The following is a 22,659-nucleotide window of genomic DNA, read 5'->3' as shown; positions in this document are numbered from 1 at the left end:
CAGTCATGACAGACACAGAGGAAATCCCTCGAAGTGAAGAAAATCTATGGTAGTCACCAGAACTCCTATCCCCATTGGAAGATGTCACATCTATTCTTGTTCTTCTGACCACTCAAAATTTGGGATTTTCTTTTACTTTCGGTGATAATGAGGACAAAATCGAGAGGGTGAATCTCCCTAATGCGGACACAGACAGCAACAACAACTGACAGATGTTCTAATGAAATTAATGTTATACTGTAATGACAGTTTTTGCCACTTTAAAAGTGGGATTCCGGCCAGCGAAAAAAATTTTTTAAAGTCAGCAGCTACAAACACTGCTACTACATAAGTAGACTTAGCTGTCCTGGGTGCCCGCAAAAAAAAAAAATTAAAGATCTACAAGAGGTAAAAAAAAGCCAACAGGCAACCCAATCCATCAGACTAAGATATCTCTAGGGGGTGGAATAATTTTTTAATACAGTAGTCTCATCTTGTTGCAATCAACCTCAAACATGCATTCATTTGGAATCAGGATTTTTAAACTGATACACTGCGCCCATCTTTTAGGAAAATAAAAGGAACTCTAGTGAGAATAGTAGCTTTAAGAGCCCTTTCACACTGCCAGTGGGCCGCGGTAGAGCGCCACTAGTTTCAGCGGCGCTTTACGTCTGCTAGTGGGGTTTTAACCTCTGCTACCAGCCAAAGAAAAGGTCAAATGCGCCTGAAAAGCACCACTGCCAAAAACGCTTTGCAAATGCTTCAGCAGTGCTGCCTATTCATTTCAATGGGCAGGGGCGGTGGAGGAGCAGTGTATATACCGCTCCAAATATGTTGCTTGCAGGACTTTTTCTAACGTCCTGCAAGCACACCGATGCAGTGGGAAAGCACTCGGGCTTTCACACTGGGGCTGCAGGAGAGGCATTTTTTCAGGCACTTTACAGGCGCTATTTTTTAGCCCTTTAGCACCTGAAAAATGCCTCCAGTGTGAAAGGGGTCTAAAGAATTGCGGCATAGTTTACGATAAGATAAATCTAAACTACGATAATCAATATTATCTAGGAAAAAGGGGCAAAACTTACCATCTCCTTCAATTACGCGGTTGCAATGGAAACAGACATCTCCAAAAAGCTATAGAAAGACAAAAGCTACAATGAATAAAACACACATAGAGCCAAAAAGCTTCCTAAAATGATTGTAAAGCTATATTCTTTTTAAAAATAATAAACATTGTATACTTACCTACTCTATGCAAATACACAAGGGTATTTGCACAGAGCGGCCAGAACCTGCTCTTCTTGGGTCCCTTCCGGCCATGTCTGCTCCTCCTCTTCTCCGCATGTGCCTCCATAGCAAGCCACTTGCTATGGGGGCACTCAAGTGGATGCCATACAGCACGGGTCAGCCCCAACCCCCACCGCTCTCCTGCTGCTTTCAGTAAAGCCTGAGAATGCAGGAAGAGAGGCAGGCTACTACTGGCTGGGGGGTGTAGGCACAAACATTTGACTCTGGAAGAAGCCTGACAATATCACGAGTTCAAAGTTTCTCCTGCAAATAGTGATAATTTTTTACATATCAAAAGGATATACAGAACCACTTTTGTAAGGTGAAAACAGATAACTGCATCCTCATTCATCCGGTAACGTTTTCATCATCACTGACCTGATTGTAGTGAGTCTCGCAGTAAGCCAGCCCCTTTCTCTCATAATGGCGATGGCCAAGGAAAGGCTTTTCACACTTTGCACAAACAAAATGCTGAAATACAAAAATGGCAGCAGCCTTAATACAAAGAGTACGATCTTCATCAAGCTAGAAAAAAAGCAGCCAGAGTGAAGCCCTGAGAAAAGGTCAGACATTGCAAAATCTTAGCCATGAGCAAGCTTGTCTTTGCACTCCCAGCACCACTATCTTCTCTGCATATAAAGTGAAAACAATAAGCCATCACTGAAAATTTCCACCTTTTTTTCCTGCCCGATTTGAAGATAACCTAGTGTCTTATCAACTCCACACACAGCCAATCACCTGGTTCTGCAAGGTTCACATGGCAGATATGTAACTGCTGGCATTTTCACTCACCGGCCACTTTATTAGGAACACCTTGCTAGTACCGGGTTGGACCCTCTTTTGCCTTCAGAACTGCCTTAATTCTTTGTGGCATAGATTGCACAAACTGTTGGAAACATTCCTCAGAGATTTTGTTCCATATTGACATGATAGCATCACACAGTTGCTGCAGATTTATTAGCTGCACATCTACGATGTGAATCTCCTATTCCACCACATCCCAAAGGTGCTCTATTGGATTGAGATCTGGTGACTGTGGAGGTCATTGGAGTACAGTGAACTCGTTGCCATGTTTAAGAAACCAGTTTGAAATAATTTTTTGTGACATGGTGCATTATCCTGCTGGAAGGAGCCATCAGAAGATGAGTACACTGTAGTCATAAAGGGATGGGCATGATCAGCAACAATACTCAGGTAGGCCGTGGCATTTAAATGATGCTCAGTTGGTACTAAGGGACCCAAAGTGTGCCAATAAAATATCCCCCACATCATTACACTACCACCAGCCTGAATTGTTGATATAAGGCAGGATGGATCTATGCTTTCATGTTGTTTACGCCAAGTTCTGACCCTACCATCTGAAATCGAGACCCATCAGACCAGGCAACATTTTTCTAATCTTCTACTGTCCAATTTTGGTGAGCCTGTGCGAATTGTAGCCTCAGTTTCCTCTTCTTAGCTGATAGGAGTGACACCCGGTGTGGTTTTCTGCTGCTGTAGTCCATCTGCTTAAAAGTTCGATGTGTTCTGTGTTTAGAGATGTATTCTGCATACTTTCGTTGTAACGAGTGGTTATTTGAGTTACTGTTGTCTTTCGATCATCTCAAACCAGTCTGCCCATTCTCCTCTGACATCAACACACAACTGCTGTTCACTGGATATTTTCTCTTTTTCAGGCCATTCTCTGTAAACCCGAGAGATGGTTGTGCGTGAAAATCCCAGTAGATCAGCAGTTTTTTAAATACTCAGACCAGCCTGTCTGGCACCAACAACCATGCCATGTTCAGTCATTTAAACCCCCTTTCTTCCCCATTCTGATGCTCAGTTTGAACTTCAGCGAGTTGTCTTCACCACGTCTAGATGCCTAAATGCATTGAGTTGCTGCCATGTGATTGACTGAATAGCAATTTGTGTTACCAAGCAATTGAACAGGTGTACCTAATAAAGAGGCCGGTGAGTGTACATTGTTCAGGCAGGCCCTCAAGGGTCTGTAGAGCATCAAAAAAGTAGTAGATTTTATTACAACTTCCTTATGGAAGTTTTTTTTACGTAATACTTAAAGTCATGAAGGCAGTAAAGTACAAAATGATTGTTGATGAATAAATTTATGATGAAACCCAAAAAAACCTAGATAAGCTCTGCTAGCATTACTTTTTTCATACCTCCACATGCCATTGCTTTCCCATGGCATTAACCACTCGCCCCTCAATTGGTCTCCTGCATGCTCCGCAGATGGGCACACCCATTTTGTCATGGCAGGGTAGGCAGTAGAGCTCTCCTTTTAGCTCACGGGCATCAGCTGTGAGCTCCTTACTGCAGACACAAAAATATAGCAAGTTTAGAACATGTTAAATCTGAATTTACAGTTCTGCTAAATTGCTTTGTAAACCTAATGAATGTTTTATGGTCATACTGTAGGCCTCAGTGCCACACACATAGATAATAATGTGCTAAAACAAACTGCGATTAACAAGAGAATGCTTGGGGTAAAAAAAAAAACAAACAAAAAAAAAAAAAACATAATGGGGGTTATTCACAAAACTAGACGAAAGTGAATTATGTCCCATATTGAATTACATATAGCAACCATGTTAATTCCCACTAGTCTGATCTTGCTGAATAAATTAATAATCAATAATTTGTAATCCTCTGTTGTATACCTCTCTGATCCTTTATGTCATTACTAAAAAGAGTTAACATCTGCAACTTCAGGGGTTAGTTGTAGGGATGAAGTCCTCTACATCAGCTGTCCCTGTCCGATGCGAATACCCCAGTGGGCAAGGAGTCTCTCAAGGTGGTTGGGTGGGACTTAGCCTTAAAGTGGATGTAAACCTGATTTTTTTTTTTTTTTTTTATGTCATAAAGTAGAGTATAAGATTTCCTATCATTTGAGCCCAGTCTTGTCACACAGAGTTAATCCAGCTCTGAGCAATCCTCTTTTATTGTTCAGTGAGAGAAATCTTGACAAACAGAGAAAAACTTTGTCAAATCCTCCCCCTTGCTGTGAGTGACAGGTGATTTATCTCGTGCACCAGCCTAAGACACGCATTGTTTTTTAATTCCCTCCCACTCCTTTCTTCAGCAGCTCTTCAAGGATTGGCTGTTCCACACCTCTGCATGAAGTCTTTTCACTGGATGTTAGAGATCATAGCAGAAGTTCAGTGTAAGAAATTTACACAGGAGAAAATACATATTGACAAGGGGAGTGTAGAGGTGGGCGGGGAGTCTACTGACATCACGACTCCACCCACCGAGCTCCAGACAACAGACCCACCCACAGAATCTGCAGTTTTTCGGCTCTCATAACAGACAGAGGGGAGACATTTGACAGGTAAACATACATGCAGGAGGCATGTATATCCTTATAGATAACCCCTATGGCAGTAGTTTAGAAAGGATGACATTGGGTTTACATCCACTTTAAGGCAGGGAAGTGGAACCCTTAGTAACAAAGAGGAGTTTGGTTGTGAAGTTCAATGCAATGCATTATACAGATGTTTGTGAGAATCTGCCTAATCCTTTTACAAACATTTTAATCTATATAAACATTACTAAACATTTCATTTCTAGATGACAAATACACCCTAACGATTGGCATGCAAAAACATGAGACTTCGTAATGGCCTTTACTTATTGCATTACATACCCACAGTTGGCACAGTTAAAGTGGTCAGGGTGATACGGATCATTCTTGAATATTAAAGGCTGCTCATCAATAATTGCATGACACTTTTGGCAAATGTACTTCCCCAGTCCCCTGGCCTTCTCTCGATTGTGACATGGACGACACAGGTGTCTAGAAGAATTTCAGGTTATACAAGTGATAAATCACACTATGCTTGAAAAATTTGTTACACTTTTTTCTTTTATTTACAAAAACTTCCCTTTACAAAAGACTAAACATGTGCTTCAATGGCTTGAAAAGAGATGTTTTTTTTTTTTGTTTTTTTTTTTAAAGAATCATACTTACCTAGGTGGACACAGCATCGGTCCAATGCTGCATCTGTCCCCCCGGCACCTCCAACAATGATCAAACACCGCCAGGTACCAGTCCAGGCATGTGGGTGGATCCCGACTCCATTATCACGATCTTGCCCCAGCCAGGACCAGCTCTGATGTCAGAACGGGTCACAGGAGTGCAGAATAAACTGCAGTTCTGTGATCCACAAGAGAAGTACAGCCAAAACGAGCTTTGGCTGTACTTCTCCCTTAATGCAGTGCTGTACTTCTCCTTTAACACAGTGCTACACAACTGCTTAGCCATAAACCAAGGCAGACTTCATTGCTGTTGCTGACCACCATTTGAAAAATCCTAGTTGCCTGGTTGTCATCAACTTCAATACTTTAAAGCTGAAGTGCAGTCAGAAATCTAAAAGTACATGTCTTACCAGGATTCAAAATGAAGTGTTTTTTTTTCAGATAGTGCTACAGCCACTGAAAACTCTGTTTCTTATTCTCTGTTTTCCATGGCTCACTCTTCCTAACCTCTTGCTGGTCATATACCATATATCTTTGGTGGCAAGGAGGGTGAGACAAGTGCCCACATGGTGCAAGTGTCCATGATGGCTGAGGTAACGGTGCCGCCAGTCTTATAACTGCCCATATGTAGGTTCTTCTACTTCAACAGTGATGTAATTACATTGCTGCTAATGACTCCAGGTCTATCCCACCCTTCCTTGTTTGCCTCAGGTGACAGAGGTCAGGGAAATCCAGGTCTGTCCCATTTATTCACACCTGCCAGGCTTGATGGGCAGTATACGCAAATTCTCCTCAAGCACACTGTCAATGCCCACAATCCTGTTCAACATATCATTAAGGTCACAATATATAATGGGACTTGATTTTATTAAGTTGTATCGAATAGGCAGTGGATGTGATGTTGGGAGCTCTTCTCCCAGCAGCTGAGCATACTTGCACTACGAAAGAAAAACTGATGTCGTCAGTTTTTTTTAAAAGCCAGATGTAACCTAAATAGTAGAAAAAAAAATGCTCTTTTTTTTTGGTGGAAGTAATGGTTAGGGTATATTTGCAGAGCATTTAAAGTTCAGCTTTAAGTCACCGACCGGGAACAAGCATTAAAGTAGAACTATAGGCAAAACTCCAACCCCCCATTTAGCATAGAGCAAGGGAGGGTTATAATCAGTCAGATTTTTTTTGTTCACCATCTTTGTCCCTTTAGTGATTTTCCTTCACTTCATGTCCCAACAGGAAGTAAAAGAAAATCCCTGTAAATTAAGGAAATTCCTTGGGGACCCCCAGGTCACCAGAACTAGTCTCCCCTTTGGAAGATTACCCAACTATTACTTTTCGGGAGACAACTCAAAATGAGGGGTTTTTTTTTACTTTCACTTTCAATGATAATGGTAAACAGGACGAATAGAGAGGGTGAATCTCCATATTGGGGGCCACAGACAGCAATACAAAAAACTGACACGTGTTCTAATCCCTCTCCACTCCATCCAAAAAAAAAAAAAAAAAAACCCAAAAATGTTTGCCTTTAGTTCAAAATCAGTAAAGTGTGAACAATTAACTCCATTTCAAATCAGTGACCAAAGTACTGCAAAGATGCTGCGTCACAGTCAAGCAACTAACATTCTCAGAAATCCTGGTTGGTTCCGTTTCTCGTCCCTGTTAAAATCTCCTGCCTTTTAAGGGGGAAGTAGGAAATACAGTGTGCAGTACAGGAGAGTACACTATGGGGAAGATTTACTTAAAACTGGAGGTGCACTCAGAATCTGGTGCAGCTGGGCATGGTAGCCAATCAGCTTTGTTCAATCAAGCTTTGACAATAAAATTTGGAAGCCGATTGTTTTTTAAAGCAGAGCTGAACCAGATTTTGAACTCTTCACTTTAAGTAAATCTTCCCCTATGTTTTAAGGTCCTAAGGAAATATCTTCTTTAAAGGAGAAGTATGGGAAAGCAAAAATAGTTAGTACATGCTACCCTCATACCTACAATACATTTCTCTTTCCTTAGTCCTTTAGTTTTTGCAGAATAGTCTTTTGAACAGTCCAGAAGCAGCCTCTAACTGTTCTCTTTCTGTTCAAAAGTTTGCAGGGGGTGGATACAGCTCCTCAATCCAGTCCTTCCCTCTCTTGGACATGTGGGTGAGCTTGGGGAAGAGGTGCACACCCAAGCTGCTATCTATATCGAGCACACTCTTCACGTGCCTCTGTTTCCATGGCAGCGTGTCCCCAGCTAAAACCCGGAAGCAGAGTTATCTGCAAGCTCTCCTCTGCCAGACTCCAACACCTCTCCCCTGTCTTTAATGTTCCTGCGTTCTCTGAATCCCCCCCCACCTTCAGGCTCTTTTAAAGTACGTATCAGTGTCTTCTCCAGCCGATGGGGGGAGTGTCACTGCTGAACACTTCTCATGCCCAGCAATGAACACAAGTAAGCTTTCTATTCAGAAGAGGAGACTTAGTAAGGATCATAGTAACCCGCTTCCTGTGTATGTTCTCTGTAATGAACACAGTGCTATGTGTATAGAGCATGCCTGTGTACAGTACATATGAGGTGTGCAGGGGAGAGGGAGACTGACAACTCCCGGTCATCTAAAGTGAAATATTCATGTTTTTAACCCCCGATATGTCCCCAGAGTCTCCTTTATTGTACATAAAAAGATCATCCCCCTGTCACTGATCCCCACCCCCATCCCTCAGCCACTGATGTCACCCCTATCCCTCTTTTACCACCGCCAGTGATGTTCATCCCTATCCCCTCACTCCTTACAGTCCCATCATCCCCATCCCCTGTACTTCTATACAGTCCCATCAGCCCCAATCCCCTGTACTCCTATACAGTCTCATAATCCTCTGTACCCCTACACAATCCCATCATCCCCATCCCCTGTACTCCTATGGGAAACCAGCCTAAGCATGTGTACATGGAAGGCTCTATGACCGCATTCACATAGAACAATCTCAATAGCCAATACAATGATGAAATCACAATATTGGCTCTAATTGTTTTACAGTAAATGCAGGCAATGCTGACAAAACCCAGTGTTGTATTTTACTTTAAAAAATGTATTCTTTGCATTAAAATTTTAGCAGGAAAGTAGAATATAATACACTATACAGAGCACTATCACTGACTTCTACACTCACCAATGCCTGCTGCTTTCCTGAATGTGTTTTGAGATCCTTCTGTCTGCAACAGGGAGGCAGGGGAGGGGGGAGGAGGGTAGCAGCTCTGTGTGTTGTGTTTAGTCTTGGGAAGGAGCAGAGAGCCCAGAGCTGATGTCAATCACAGAGAGAAGGAAGGGGGGTGGATCCAGACTCTTATTGTCCGTATGACGCTTCAAGAAAGTCTGTAGACCCTCCCACAGGTAATTAACTCTATTTTAACATAAACGGTGCACTTCTCAGAGAGCAGGAAAAATTTGTAGACACTAGCAGCTCATAAGGATTAGGATTAAGCAAAAAAAAAAAAAAAAGGAAACCCATACTTCTCTTTTAAGGTTTTAAGGTAAGGGTCACATCTGAGGCCTCTGGAGTTCACCAGGTAAAGCACAGCCTTGGATTCCCTAACTATCCATGGACTACCATCACCCACCTGCCTGCATTTTTCACAAATCCAATGTCTGCAAGAACTTGCTGACAGATGTCACAACGGAAGCATTCAGGGTGCCAGCTGTTATTCATTGCTTTGATAACACGACCAATGATGAATTCACCTGAAAATAGATTATACATTTTGAATAAGCCAACACAAAGAATCATTAGTCTATACTTTGCAAACAAAATGATCTGTATAACAAAAAAAAAAAAAAAAAAACAAAACAAAAAAACAAAAACAAAAAAAAAAAAAAACATATGTTTGTACATACCATAAAATTCATTTCTGGAGTCTATTGGGTGACACAAGAATTCAGAGACTGTCAGGTTATACTGTTACCAACTAGAGGATTGGACACTAGGCATGCCTCAGCAGTATCAAGAGCATAATGATCGACACACCTGAATGGACTCCAAGAAATGGATTTTACAGCAAGTACAAAATCCTATTTTTTTTCCTCCTCCATTGAGGGATACAGGAATTCTGAGACTGCCGGGACATTCAAAAACAATCCAACTGAGGGATAGGCAATAGTAAAGAAAAAACACTAAAGAATACAACAGAACTGGAGATTGCCTGTAGCTTAAAGAGCCGCCTGAAGGACCCTACGACCAACGTTGACATCAGGTGAGGCCTGAACTTCTACCTGGATAAAACTATAGAGCATGTATAAACAGAAAACCAGATTGCAGCATTAAAAATCTGGGAAACAGTTACTTCATTCTGAAAAGCCCAAAAAGCGCTCACCAATTTAGTAGTGTGCGTCTTAACAGGAACAGAGTGGAACCTGATTCCATAAGCTTGGATGAGGGTCCATCTGAGTCACTGACAAATGGTGAAACAAGAAGCAGGTTCCCCTTTATGGGGACTATTGTGAATGATAAAGAGTCAGACATTCTAATGAATGCAGTAGCTGTGAGAAGCCCAAACCACCAGAACAAGACCTGCAGAGGCAATGCAGGGACATCTCCTGATGAACTGGAGCCAGACAAAAGGAGAGAGAAAAAACATCCTGGTTTAGGTGAAGGGCTGAAGCAACTTTGGGAAGGAAATCCCTGTCCCTGTATGAGACCAAAAAGGTGCTAAGTATAGGGTTGCTAAGCTCATACACTAGCTTCAAGGACAATCAGAAATGCAACCTTGCGAGTGAGAGTGGAAAGGGGAATATCCCTGATTGATTCAAACAGCAGTTTTTGGAGTCCCAAGAGAGCTAAATTCAGATCCCACAGAATCAAAGGGGAGTACACAGGGGAACCACATGGGAGACATGAAAGAAAGGGAAAGGAAAAAAAGAAAGAAAGAAATACTCATAGGATATAGTGTAGCAAGTTAAAAACAAAAAAAACTTATTCTATCCACTTCTTCTGTTCCAGGATCCCTGTACCTGTAGACAAACCTATCCAGTTTGATGTTGAACCTGAAGGCCAGGAGGCGCACTTCCTGCATCCCCCCCCGCCACCTGCAACACAGGTCCTGGCACACCTCCAGATGTAGGGTACATCCCCCAGGTCTATGTCTGCCAATCTATGCCTGGGTTCGATAAGTCTGGAACGTGTAGTTCTACCCAGGAGAAGACCTTTGGTTCCTCCATAAAAATTGATGTACAGCAGCCCTAATATTGTCTGACTGAATCTGGATTAAATAACCTCCAAGCAAGATGGTCCAAAGCTGCAGTTACAGCGAAACTGTCCAAAGTTCCAGGTTGTTGATTGGGATATGAGACTGAGGATGACCAAGCAGCTACAAGTTGCCCAAGACTTCTCCCCAGCCAGGCAGGCTGGCATCTGTTGTGAACATCTTTTTAAAGACTGAAAGAAAGGTTTTTCAGTCCCAGAGCTAGATTCCTGAGCCACCAAGCCTAGGATAACCTGGTCCTATTGATCTGTCCAGGAAATTACCTGTCCCACGACAAAGAATGTTGCGTTGTGGAATTTTGGAGTGAAACCAAGAAAATGGAACCACCTCGAAGGAAGCTACTATAAGACCTAGGACTCTCATACAAAAGCCTTGGAGTATCGGAAGTTTCCTCTGTTGAAGAAGCACTTTGGCCTGAACGGTGTCCAGGACTAGATCAAAATTCTCTGAATAAGGAGTCTGTTTCAGCAACGAATTCTGCAGGTTCAGGATCCAACTATACTGCTGTATGTCTGGACAGACATAGCTATGTTGTCAGAAGGAGCCCCCACCAACTGTTCCTTCAACATGAGGTTAAGAATCTCACAATAAGGATGCCACAAGAGCAAAACAGAGCTAATGCTGGTTCCAGCACCTTGGTGAACACAAGAGGTGCAGATCAGGTTTAGGGGCAGATCGGCAGTAAACACCATGCGTACACCACATTATTTCCTGTATTTATTGACATTGGCATATTACACAACAATTTATAAAGAAGTGTTCGTATAAATCTCTACCAAAGCAGCTCACAATCTCTCACACATGCACGCTAGGTCATTTTGAGCTGAAGCCAATGAACACCAATACTGGTGTCGGTGCCGATAATAAGCATTTGAACGAGTATTGGTACTCGCGCAAATGCTCTGATACCTGGAACCGATACCTTCATGCTTGGTTCTTTCAGCTGTCAGCGGGATTCCCCCACTGTCAGCTGAAAAGTAAAAAAAAAAAAAAAAACTGGGAATGATTGGTTGTTAAAGAGCGGGGCCGCTGCGTCCTTAACAACTGATGACTCATTCAGCTGTCAGTGGGGTTCCCCGGTTGACAGTTGAAGTGTAAGCCAAGTCCCTGCAAATCAAGCTGTCAAAAAAAAAAAAAAAAAAAAAAAAAACATCAGCTGTTTATCAACAACATTGCTCAGCTGCTGAAACAGAAAGGTAAAAAGAAACATGGTTTCTTTTTGTATCTTTCTGTTTCTTCATCTACAGATCAAAGAGATGAAATTTAATCAGCAGATGAAGTCGGTTTAAAGCAACCCGTCTAGTAAAAAAAATAATTATATATATTTTTTACATTAACTGCTTCCGGCCCGCCCAACGCACATTTACTGCAGCAGAGCAGGGCAGCCCAGCTGCGTGAAACATGCCTCTACGTTGTTTCCGCCTTGGGGTCTGGGGCGCATGTGCCGCTGGCGACCCACTCCCACCGTGATTGGACACAGCGGGAGACAATCAGTGGGTCCGGCGGCCGCAATGGCCGCCGGGACCCGCCAATCAATCGTTGGAGAGGCAGCACTGCGGTCTGCCTATGTAAACAAGCCAGACCGCTGTTCTGTCAGAGGAAGAGAGATCTTGTCTTCCTGCTAATCAGGAACACAGATCTCTCTCTTCATCCAGTTAAGCCCCCGCCCCCCACAGTTAGAAATCACTCCCTAGGAGCACACTTAACCCTTTGATCGCCCCTGATGTTAACCCCTTCCCTGCCAGTGTCATTTATACAGCAACAGTGCATTTCTTTTTATTTTTTTTTTTTTAGCACTGATCACTGTATTGGTGTCACTGTTCCCCAAAAAGTGTCAGTGTCCAATTTGTCTGCCGCAATGTCACAGTCCTGCTAAAAATGGCTGGTCGCCACCATTACTAGTAAAAATAAAAATGTCATAAAAATATCCCATAGTTTGCAGACGAGATAACTTTTGTGCAAACCAATCAATATACGCTTTTGGGATTGTTTTCACCAAAAATATGTATCAGAATACATAGTGGCCTAAATTGATGAAGAAATTTGATTTTTTAAAAATTTTATTTATTGGATGCGTTTTAATAGCAGAAAGTAAAAAATTTTTTTTTTTTTTTTCAAAATGGTCGGTCTTTTTGTTGATAGCGCAAAAAATAATAAACGCAGAAGTGATCAAATACCACAAAAAGAAAGCTCTATTTGTGGAAAAAAGGGACAAATTTGCGCAATTGTCAGTTAAAACGAAGCAGCGCCGTATCGCAAAAAATGGCCTGGTCAGGAAGGGGGAGAAACCTTTCCAGGGCTAAGGTGGTTAATGTTTCTCTGTTTTAGCCCCTTAGTAATCCTTAATTTCCTCTAATTAGCCTTAATGAACTCCTTATTCTTCTCCTCCATTTAATTTTTTTCCCGTTGATTTTTTTGTTTACTTTTATTTTATAAACTATTTTTTAAAACTTTTTTTTCCGCTTGCTTTGTTCATTAATATTTTTACACCTTTAACATACATTTCCAAGTTTCACATTGAAAAAAGTGCAAAATAAAAAAAAAAATTGTAAATAACTTTTTAATGCTTTGTACCATTGCTGACAGCCGAAGTGTAAACAAAACAGTTGCTCCTAAAAAAAAAAAAAAAAAAAAGATTTTGCAAACATAGGGAAACCATGCAAACTCCATGCATTGTCCCAAGTTAGATGTAAGCACCGATATCATGCTAGTGGTTGTTATAAAGCAAAAAAAACTAAAAGAAGGGTAACATTTACTAAATTAAGAGTCAACTTCCATTTTACATCAGAAAACTGTAAAGACATAAGAATTTCAACTTACCACACTGATGGCAGCAGGGGGCGAATAGCATTTGGAAATCATGTTCACAGTACTTTCTGCCCTCAAACTGGGGAAACATAATTGATCACCACCATCAACAACAATGATACCATTATGTACAACCCCAATTCCCAAAAAATTGGGACACTGTGTAAGATCTACATAAAAACTGAATGCAATAATTTGCAAATCTCATAAACCCATATTTTATTCACAATAGAAAACATATCAAATATTTAATAAAAAAATATCTAAAAGTCAGCGCTACACCCAAAATCAAACTTGAAACTCATGAATTACTGATTTATATGGACGTTCTGTATGGTTTTTGGAGTGCTGCAAACTTAAATTGCGAATATTTACCATTTTAAAAAGAAAATAAAGTAAAAAATTGATGGCAGCAACACATATCAAAAAAGGGACAGGGCCAGGTTTACCACGGTGTAGCATCCCCACATCTTTTAACACTCTAAACATCTGGGAACTGAGGAGATCAGTTGCTGGAGGTTTGAGAAAAAAATGTTGTGCAAGTCTTTCCCTATACAGGATTCTAATGGCTCAACAGTCCTGGGTCTTCTTTGTCATGTTCCGCTTCAATATGTACCAAATATTTTCAGTTGGTGAAAGGTTTGGACTGCAGGCAAGCCAGTTAATGTGGACCTTCAGTCATTTTTTCAACGTTCCATCCATTAAATCTTCTGCCCTTGTTGTTCCAACTTTGGATAGTAAAACTTTTTCTGCCATTAAATAACTTAAACAGCCCACTTCCACTTTCTTGTCTAGACATTAGCATAGGCTTATGATAGCATATGATAAAGTGTGGGCGAAATGGCTGGCAGACCCTGAAACTGCCTCATAATTCTCGGGTGATGAAGGATCTGGGGACCCAGATGGACCTAGGTCAGTTCTGGGCTGAATGTGAATGTACCACAGGCCAATCTGCATTTATTTTTTTCCTTGAGTCCTTTACCACTATCTAATAGTCAAAGTTACTCGGTCACACTATTGTCCACTTGGAGTTGCTCCCGCTAACAGTTTTAGATACTATGTGCCTTCACTGACTGACCCCTGCGTGGGCAACATAGAAATATTAATTGTTTGGTTCTATACGTAGTGTTTGATGTACTTGTCTTATACATGAAAATTCAATAAAAAAAAAAAAAAAAACACAACAATATACACTTCTGGACCGCCTCATAGCAGATATACTGCTACAGGGCCGCCCTGCTGTGTAGAATCACGTATATACGCGCACGCACACACACGTGATTCCGCACTTCTGCCTAGGGGGCGCGCACACCACTGGCAGGCCACTTCTGCGGTGATCACTCAGATCTGCTTATGATGGGCAATGGATACCCCCTGATCGTTGGGTAGAAACAAAGAACAGAGCTCTGCCTATATAAACAAGGCAGAGCTCCATTCTGACAGGGGAAAGTCATGGATTTTGTGTCCCTGCAAAGGGAATAAAATCCATCACTTCCCTTAGTAAAAGCAAAACATACAGTACACAAAAACACTGGTTAGGCACACAGTTAACCCTTTGATCGCCCTATATGTTTGACCCCTACCCAGCCAGTGTCATTAGTACAGTGACAGCGCGTATTTTTAGCACTGATCACTATTAGTGTCACTGGTTCCCACAAAGTATCAAAAGTGTGAATCGGTGTCCGATGCAAGTCCTGCTGTAAGTCACTGATCGTGGTCATTGCTAGTATAATAAAAAGTCCAGTATATATATATGCTATAAATTGTGCACAAACCAATCAATATACGCTCATTGGGATTTTTACCAAAAATATGTAGCAGAATACATATTGATTTTTTTTAAAGATTTTTATTGGACAGGTTCTATAGCAGAAAGTAAATATATATATTTATATATTTTTTTTTTCCGCAAATGAGTTGGTCTTTTGTTTATAGCGCAAAAAAAAAAAAAAAAAAAAATGTATATGTATATATATATATATATATATATATATATATATATATATATATATATATATATATATATATATATATATATATATATATATCACAATGGTGATCAAATACTCCCAAAAGAAAGCTCCATTTGTGGGGGAAAAAATGACCAACTTTATTTGGGTACAGCATTGCATGACTGCACAATTGTCAGTTAAAGTAACAGTGCCGTATCGCAAAAAATGGCCTGGTCATTGAGGGGGTAAATCTTCCGTAGGTCAAGTGGTTAAAAGAGATGGCATGGAGTTGAGTAAACAGATACCAAATCTGCCAAGACTCAAATCTGCATGTGCCTGCTTTACTGCCAGCAGATGTGCAAAGCTGTAAGTACACCAACATGCAAAAAGAAAACAAAAGAAAAAAATCTCATGGATGCTATTATGGCCTGTTCGTTCACACAATTTACTGTTGCCACTGTTGTGGTTACTACTTTTATTGGTTTATGAGAAATAACTATTTGTATTGCTAATACAGTACTGAGGTTATAAAATGAACATACAGTCGGGCCGAAATTGTTGGCACCCCAGAAATTTTTACTTCCTATCTGTTTTTTACCTGTCATGATCTTCCTGGCCTAGTGACTGAATTTTTTCCCAATTCTCATAACCACAATGATAGGAGAGGAAAATTTTCCCCAATAATCAATAGACTGGAATAAAAACTACTATAGACAATTTAACCCTCCCACTTTATTCAAAACTAAAAAAAAAAAAAAAAAAAAAAAAAAAAAAAATCATACTTGAAGTATCATGTAAGGTTTTACTACTGGTCCATTATGGCTGCTGCAGTGGAACCATATTCCCAAGCACAGCGAAACATTCAGGCGATCTTATTCTAATGTGAATATTGGCCCCTTCTGATACGTCAACACAATTTTACTGATGAGTGGCACAACACTTAAACCATGGTTGTCATAGCGAGACAGCACAATGCTGTCTTGCTATAACAACCATGGTTTAAGTGTTGTACCATCCCCAACAGAAAGTAGGACAGCCAGTCCAAATATGTGAACTTAGGCCAGGAACAACAGTGCAGACACCTTACCTCATAAAAGAGCCCCTCTGGAAACTGTTGAAAGCACTGGGCACACACAAAGCACTGCTCATGGTACAGCTCTCCATTACTGTTCACAATCTTCTCTGCTGGAGCAAAGCCAGACCGGCAGCGCTCACACATCGCATTTGCCAAAGCGTTTGCCATGTTGCTACAAGAAAACACAAAAAAGGTGGGCACGTTAGGAAATACACTTGCAAGCCTTGTATTGAAGATTTTTGTTTTTTTCTTTTAATCAACACTATACCATCTGAAAGTGTACTGCAAATATCACCTACACATTTTGAGGTGAGCAGTCATATTGCCTACTACACGGAGCCCCACACATAAAACAGTGTTCACACATACATTTGTAGCCTGAATAAAAGGAGGAAATGTGGTAAATGTAATGCTCACTGCCGCAACACAACAAAACCACAACAGCTGCAAAACACGGAATTCAAAATGTTTACATTCACACTGAGGCTGGTTGTGAATCCATGCAAAATTGGTCTATGTGCATGCATCTTAGTGCACATTAACACATGGGACAGCTCAACTCTATGTAGATCACTTGTAAAATCCATTGTGTTTACATGAGCAAACTGAAGAATGCAATAAAATGTCTCCTAATATGGGAAACTTACAACAAAAGTTAAAAATAATACAAAATGTTCTCACTGTACTTACACAAGTAATATAAAGTGAATACTATGTGAAAGTCACAATTCAACATACAAACTAGTAAACGTATCAATGGCATGTAGTTAACTTATAAATAGAGTAAATGGTATCTAACAATAGTCTCGTTGCAGCTGTCATTTCCTATTGTCAGAACCCAAGCAAACATCTTTTACAGACAATAGCACACTTCACTAGTTTCACAATGTGTGCAGATTTATTATACAGCGTGGAAAGAAAAAAAAAAAAAATCAAATGCTACTTAATTTTACGTGATTGACAGTGTTCTAAAACGGACAGGTGGCATTACTGCCACCCCTACCCCCTCAAGTCTGAACTAGAGTTACAATATGGCAAATGCTAGTGAGGAAAGTGGTAAAGCAGGCAGGGAGAATGAACACGTAACAAAACCTTACAACTTTCTTTACCTGAATAGCAATTGTTACACTGTAAGGTAATGGCACATTTAAAGCCTCAGTTCAATGAAGTGCCTTTATGAACACAGATTTGGCTAGTACTCAGAGTGCAATTTCATATGCCAACGTTTGGGCACCAACCCTTTGAGAATGTAAACATTCTACATCCATAATGGATATTTTAAACTTTACAAAAAAAAAACCCGTAGTAAAAATGTTCCCCTGCAAATTAAAGCGGCGTTCCACTCAAAAGTGGAACCTCCACTCATCTGCGCCCCCCCTTCCAGTGCCACATATGGCACCTTTCAAGGTGGACAGGTACCCGCCCCTCGGAAGTTCAGCCCCCCTCCTCCTTCCTCTGCCACCAGGCCAGTAAGAAAGCCCAGCGCGCTTTGCACATGCACAGTAGGGAACAGGCTGTGAAGCCGAAAGACTTCACTGCCAGGTTCCCTCATTACAAACTGCAGCGGCTGCACCCATTAGCCGATCCTAAAATTGGATGGGGTGCTGAAATCGCGGGAAGCCTGGACAGGTAAGTGTCCTAATATTAAAAGTCAGCAGCTACAGTATTTGTAGCTGCTGACTTAATTTTTTCATGGGGGGAGGGCGTAACTCTTTTTTTTTTTTTTTTTGATTCAGTACTTTTTTATTCTTTTCATAGCAGTACAAGTTATACATTTATCCATACATTTTATTCCAGATACATAATCTTGCTTCTAACATTCAGCTGCCCCCCCCCCCCCCCCCAAAAAAAAAAAAAAAAAAAAAAAAAAAAAAAAAAAAAAAAAAAAACAACCCACACAAAACAAAAACTAAAAGCAAAAAAAAAATAAAAAAAAGGGGGCATAACCCAACAAAAAAAAATAGATTTCCTCCCCCTACTGTATCTCTCCCCCCCCCCCCCCTCGACCCCAAAAGCCAATCCCCCCCCCCCCCCCCGTCCTCCCATCCTCTCCCAATATTGTCCCTCTCCCATATTGATTCATCTTTTATTTTCATTGTCCCAGGCCTCTACCCAGCTTTTCCAGATGGCGTCAAATTTATCTTGGCTCCCTCTATGTGTATAAATAAATTCCTCCTTTATTATGGTTTCTTTTATTTGTGTTCTCCATTCTTAGACCGTTGGGGGGTATATAGATATCCACTTCTGAGCTATTAGCTTTCGTGCCTGAAACAAGCCTCTCGTCATTGCAGTATGGGTATGTTTTGAAATATTTGGTTCCTCCACTATATTTAATAAACATAAATTTGAGTCTAGTGAAATCTCTATACCTAATGATGAACTGAAATGAGGAACTCGTCTTTAATGTCATAATGTGCTAGTATGCAGTAACTACTAGCATATTATAAGACTTAGCTGAATACGAAGCCCTCAAGTGGCGGGCTGTCACTAATGACAGGACTTCCATCTTCACCTGGTCTTCCTACCAGGTTCGTGGACTCCGGCCATTTAAAAGGCCTGAACCGTGATGACGTCACCTGCGCATGGGAGACATGGCCGTGGCACAGCACAATGAATGGACAGCATGCCGTGACACTGGTCGCATCAACGGCTGCAGAAGTTGCACATATCCCCTAACAGTGCATGCTTAGGAGATATTCCTTGTACCCACAGGAAAACTTTATGTTTACTACTGCTTTAAGGGCAAATTCACACCAGCCGCTGCATTACAACGCTGCAACTGGTGTGGTCTGGCATGATTACCACAATGCAAATGCGCCAATCTCAGCGCATTGTACTGCTCTCTTTTTCTAATGAACTTTATTGAAATGTCAGTGTGACATTTCAATAAATTCTATTGGGGCACACTGGAGACAAGGCATTTTGCCTTGTAATGCAGAGGGACTACTCTGGAATAGCCTTCCAACACAGTCCTACTGCATCTGGTGCGAATGTACTCCTAAAGAGGAAGAAAACCCTGATGGGTTTTACTTCCTCTTTGTTCCCCTGCAAAGTAAAAGCATAATGGGTCAGTATGCATTGCATACTAGCCCATTATGTGGCACTTACCAGCGCAGTGTCCCCGCTGGTGGCCGCATCCATCTTCGCCCCTCTTCCTCCCGAGGCCGCGGACTCTAGCCCTGTGACTGGCCGGAGCAGCGTGACGTCATTCCCACGCATTTGCTGTCAGTCACGGCACTTGCGAGTGAAGAAATGGCACGGAGGTCCGTTTCTTCACAGTGCATGGGCCGATGACATCACTAAAAAAGGTAAATATCTTCTACACGGCGCACGTTTAGGAGATATTTCCACTACCTGTAGGCAAGCTTTATTCTAGGCTTACCTATAGGTAAAAGTGGCAATCACAGGTTTACAAGTGTATCTAAACACAAAAACTTTTTTTTTTTTTTTTTTTTTAGGGGAAAAAACAAAAAAAAAAAAAAAAAAAAAACAAAAAAAAAAAACTGTTCACCCATGCAAAAAAAACAAGTTTCCCAACTGGGTAGATTTTACTGTTTGTGTCCCCACTGGTGGGATTCACCCTCTAATTTACTATGGTGACTATTCTCACCAGGACTGAAAGCAAGGGACATTCCAATATAGTGAGTTACATCCAGAACAGGAATAGAAGGGAAATTCTCCAATGTGGACTCTTGTTCCAGTGACAACGATCTTGGATGGTATTTTTCTCACTATTGAAGGATTTCTGCTCGAGTCCTGTTCTGCATACAAAAGAGGAAACCTCTCAAAACTTTGTAAAATCCTCTCTAAGCCTTGGTTCACACTTGTGCATTGTGGGACAACGCATGTAATTCCCACAGGAATCGCACCGCATTCCTGTGCACATAACATGTGATGTCTGTGCGATTTGAGCCATACATTTTGTATGGCTCAAAATCGCATCCGCACCAAAATGGGGCAAGACACTTTTTTTTTTTACCACACTCGAATGGCATTATATGGGTGTTCACACCCATGCAATCCGATTCTGGCAATAGCACTGCGTTTTGCGAGCAGTTTCAGGTGTCATTAATCTAACAGCCACAGCAGATCACATGAACGCCATGCGACTGCAATGCAGTGTGGGAAAAGCACAGGATTCATTGTGTTCCCTGCATCGCATCAGTGTGAACCAGGGCTAAGGGTCCATGCACACCAAGCAGCAGAAAAAATTGTCAGGAAAGAAAAAAAAAAAAAAAAAAAAAAAAGGCAGCCTAAAATGCATTCCTATGGAGAAAACTGTACACGCATTTAGGCACATGTGTTTATAGGCCTTTTCCCCCAAAACACTAGAAAAAAAAATAATGTACACTTAAAATGCTTGATGCACCTAAACACCGTGTTTAGGCGCATTTAGGTGCATCAAATGTTTTTTTCTGCCCAAAGCGCCTCTCAAAAATGCAACTTGTACACAAAACGCTCCTCCACAAATATGTCTGTAAATGCCCGAATGTGCAATGCGCCTAATGCCGCGTACACACGAGCGGACTTTCCGGCGGACTAGGTCCGACGGTCTTTCCGAACCAACGGACTTGGCCACGCACGACAGAACTAAGTCCGTTCATAAGTCTGTTCGGTTTGAACGTGATGACATAAACAGGACTAAAAAAAGAAGTTCAATAGCCAGTAGCCAGTCAGACTAGTCCGCCGGAAAGTCCGCTTGTGTGTACGCGGCATAACAGAGTTGCTTCAACAGACTGAAAGAAAAAAAAGAAAAAAAAAAAAACAGTCAAATGCTTGTATAAGCAGCATTTTTTATGAATAAATAAAATAAAATATCACGAATGGGGACACATACTGCAACAACCACCTGATTGGTGATCTACCCTTTTGCATTTTTTGTACTTTAAAGCTGAACTCCAGCTTTACTTCAGTCCTGCACAGTTGTACTGGCTCTTATCTTCCACTGAACTTGCTCTAAATTTCATTACACACTAATGCAGCAAGTCAAATAGAGCCTGCCTCATTTCCTGGTTGGAGGAAGTCCAGCATCATCCAAGCCCTTTCCTCCCTAGTCTTCGTATACCTAGCCTGTCCCTTTCTTTCATTGGATTTCAGTTCTTTCAGTCATGGAGGCTCAGCATCACATACGGGCAATACTTTTCCAAGTAAATGCAACCTGCCTAGGAACGCCCACTTTTCCAGACGGACATCCACCCAGCAAGGCATTTTGGTGTTTGCACAACTCCTTCCAAGAGTCATCCAGGCAAGTTTCTTTAAAGAATACATACACCGCTAAATATGTTTAACATTCTTTTCAAATCTATGAATAAAAATCCAAATTTTTCCTTTTCAAATCACTCCACACTTGAAGTGTGAATATAGAAAAGGAAACAGTGACATAACAGAAAAGGAGATGCACAATTCATGGTAGAGTTACAAGCAGGAAAACAAAGAGCAAATGCTGCACCATCAGCAAAGATGCCACATAAATATTTTTTTAAGAATTAGGTGAAAACAAAAACCTTTAAATAAATAATATAAATGGGGGGGGGGGGGGGGGGGGGGGCTGAGCGAGGGGATGGAAGAAGAGTGAAAACCAGCAAACCTTTGTTTCTCTTTTTTAGGTCTCAAACTATACTTCATAAAGTACAAAGACCTAAAACCACAAGCCATTTAACTAAACCTCCATGGCATGCAAAGCATTCTTCCTCAGTGACTTCCATAAAGAGTACTTTGTACATTTTTGGCACTCTGTAAACCGTTTCAAATGCTACAACAGGATGGACTTTGCTTTTGCAGAGCAGTTCTTTACATAAACTTTTTTTTATTGGCAAATAAAATTAGTCTAGATAGAAAGCTTGTCTCAAACTGAAACCCCATTGACCCAAATGCTTCCCACTGCACATGTTCCATTGTCCAACAGAACCCATCATATTCGATAAATACAACAATTATTCCATTAATTCCATAATTAAAGGGAAGAAAAACCCTTCACTTACAAACGGGCATAGAAGTCACAAATTTCTTTGTATACTTTGACATCACTGCGTCTCCTCTGCAGATTGGAGACTGGTTTTTCATCCTCTCCCCCACTCTCCTGAGGGACACAATTGCTACTGACTTCCATAGGAGGCAGCTCCCCATTCTCTGGAATATTAGGGTGTAACCGGGACTGAACTTCCATCATTTTTACAAATCCACCGTTGGATGTAACACAGGGCTCATCCAGGCAAGAACAAGTGTTCTATGCTGTACTCCAGGCTACTCCAATGTCAGACTGACACAGTGACTCATACACAAGGATACATTACAGTGCTGCCCACATTCCTCAGCACAGATTCCAACTAAGGCTGTGGAGTAGAAGATACGTCATTAATGAAGGTT

The 22,659-nt window shown here is 41.2% G+C and overlaps 1 protein-coding gene across 4 annotated transcripts in view; it reads right to left on the bottom strand.

Annotated features, from left to right (window-relative positions):
• LIMS1 (LIM zinc finger domain containing 1) overlaps positions 1-22,659 on the bottom strand; it is an 86,598-nt gene that overhangs the window by 12,342 nt on the left and 51,597 nt on the right. For 2 of the 4 annotated variants that reach the window (XM_073614804.1, XM_073614803.1), the window contains exons 2-8: positions 16,306-16,465; positions 13,279-13,345; positions 8,821-8,941; positions 4,910-5,059; positions 3,426-3,576; positions 1,642-1,734; positions 1,062-1,110 (exon numbers count right to left, since the gene is read on the bottom strand). In XM_073614804.1, coding sequence (XP_073470905.1) covers positions 1,062-1,110; positions 1,642-1,734; positions 3,426-3,576; positions 4,910-5,059; positions 8,821-8,941; positions 13,279-13,345; positions 16,306-16,461 — 787 coding nt within the window. In that variant the 5' untranslated portion in view covers positions 16,462-16,465. Of the gene's footprint in view, positions 1-1,061; positions 1,111-1,641; positions 1,735-3,425; positions 3,577-4,909; positions 5,060-8,820; positions 8,942-13,278; positions 13,346-16,305; positions 16,466-22,274; positions 22,578-22,659 lie in introns of those variants that run through there. The other 2 variants (XM_073614805.1, XM_073614802.1) reach the window with 2 other exon arrangements.

Source organism: Aquarana catesbeiana, linkage group LG02 (assembly GCF_042186555.1).
Source record: "Aquarana catesbeiana isolate 2022-GZ linkage group LG02, ASM4218655v1, whole genome shotgun sequence".
Taxonomy (NCBI): Eukaryota; Metazoa; Chordata; class Amphibia; order Anura; family Ranidae; genus Aquarana; species Aquarana catesbeiana.
Note: the sequence above shows the minus strand (reverse complement) of the source record. Positions and strands in the feature narration are given on the sequence as shown.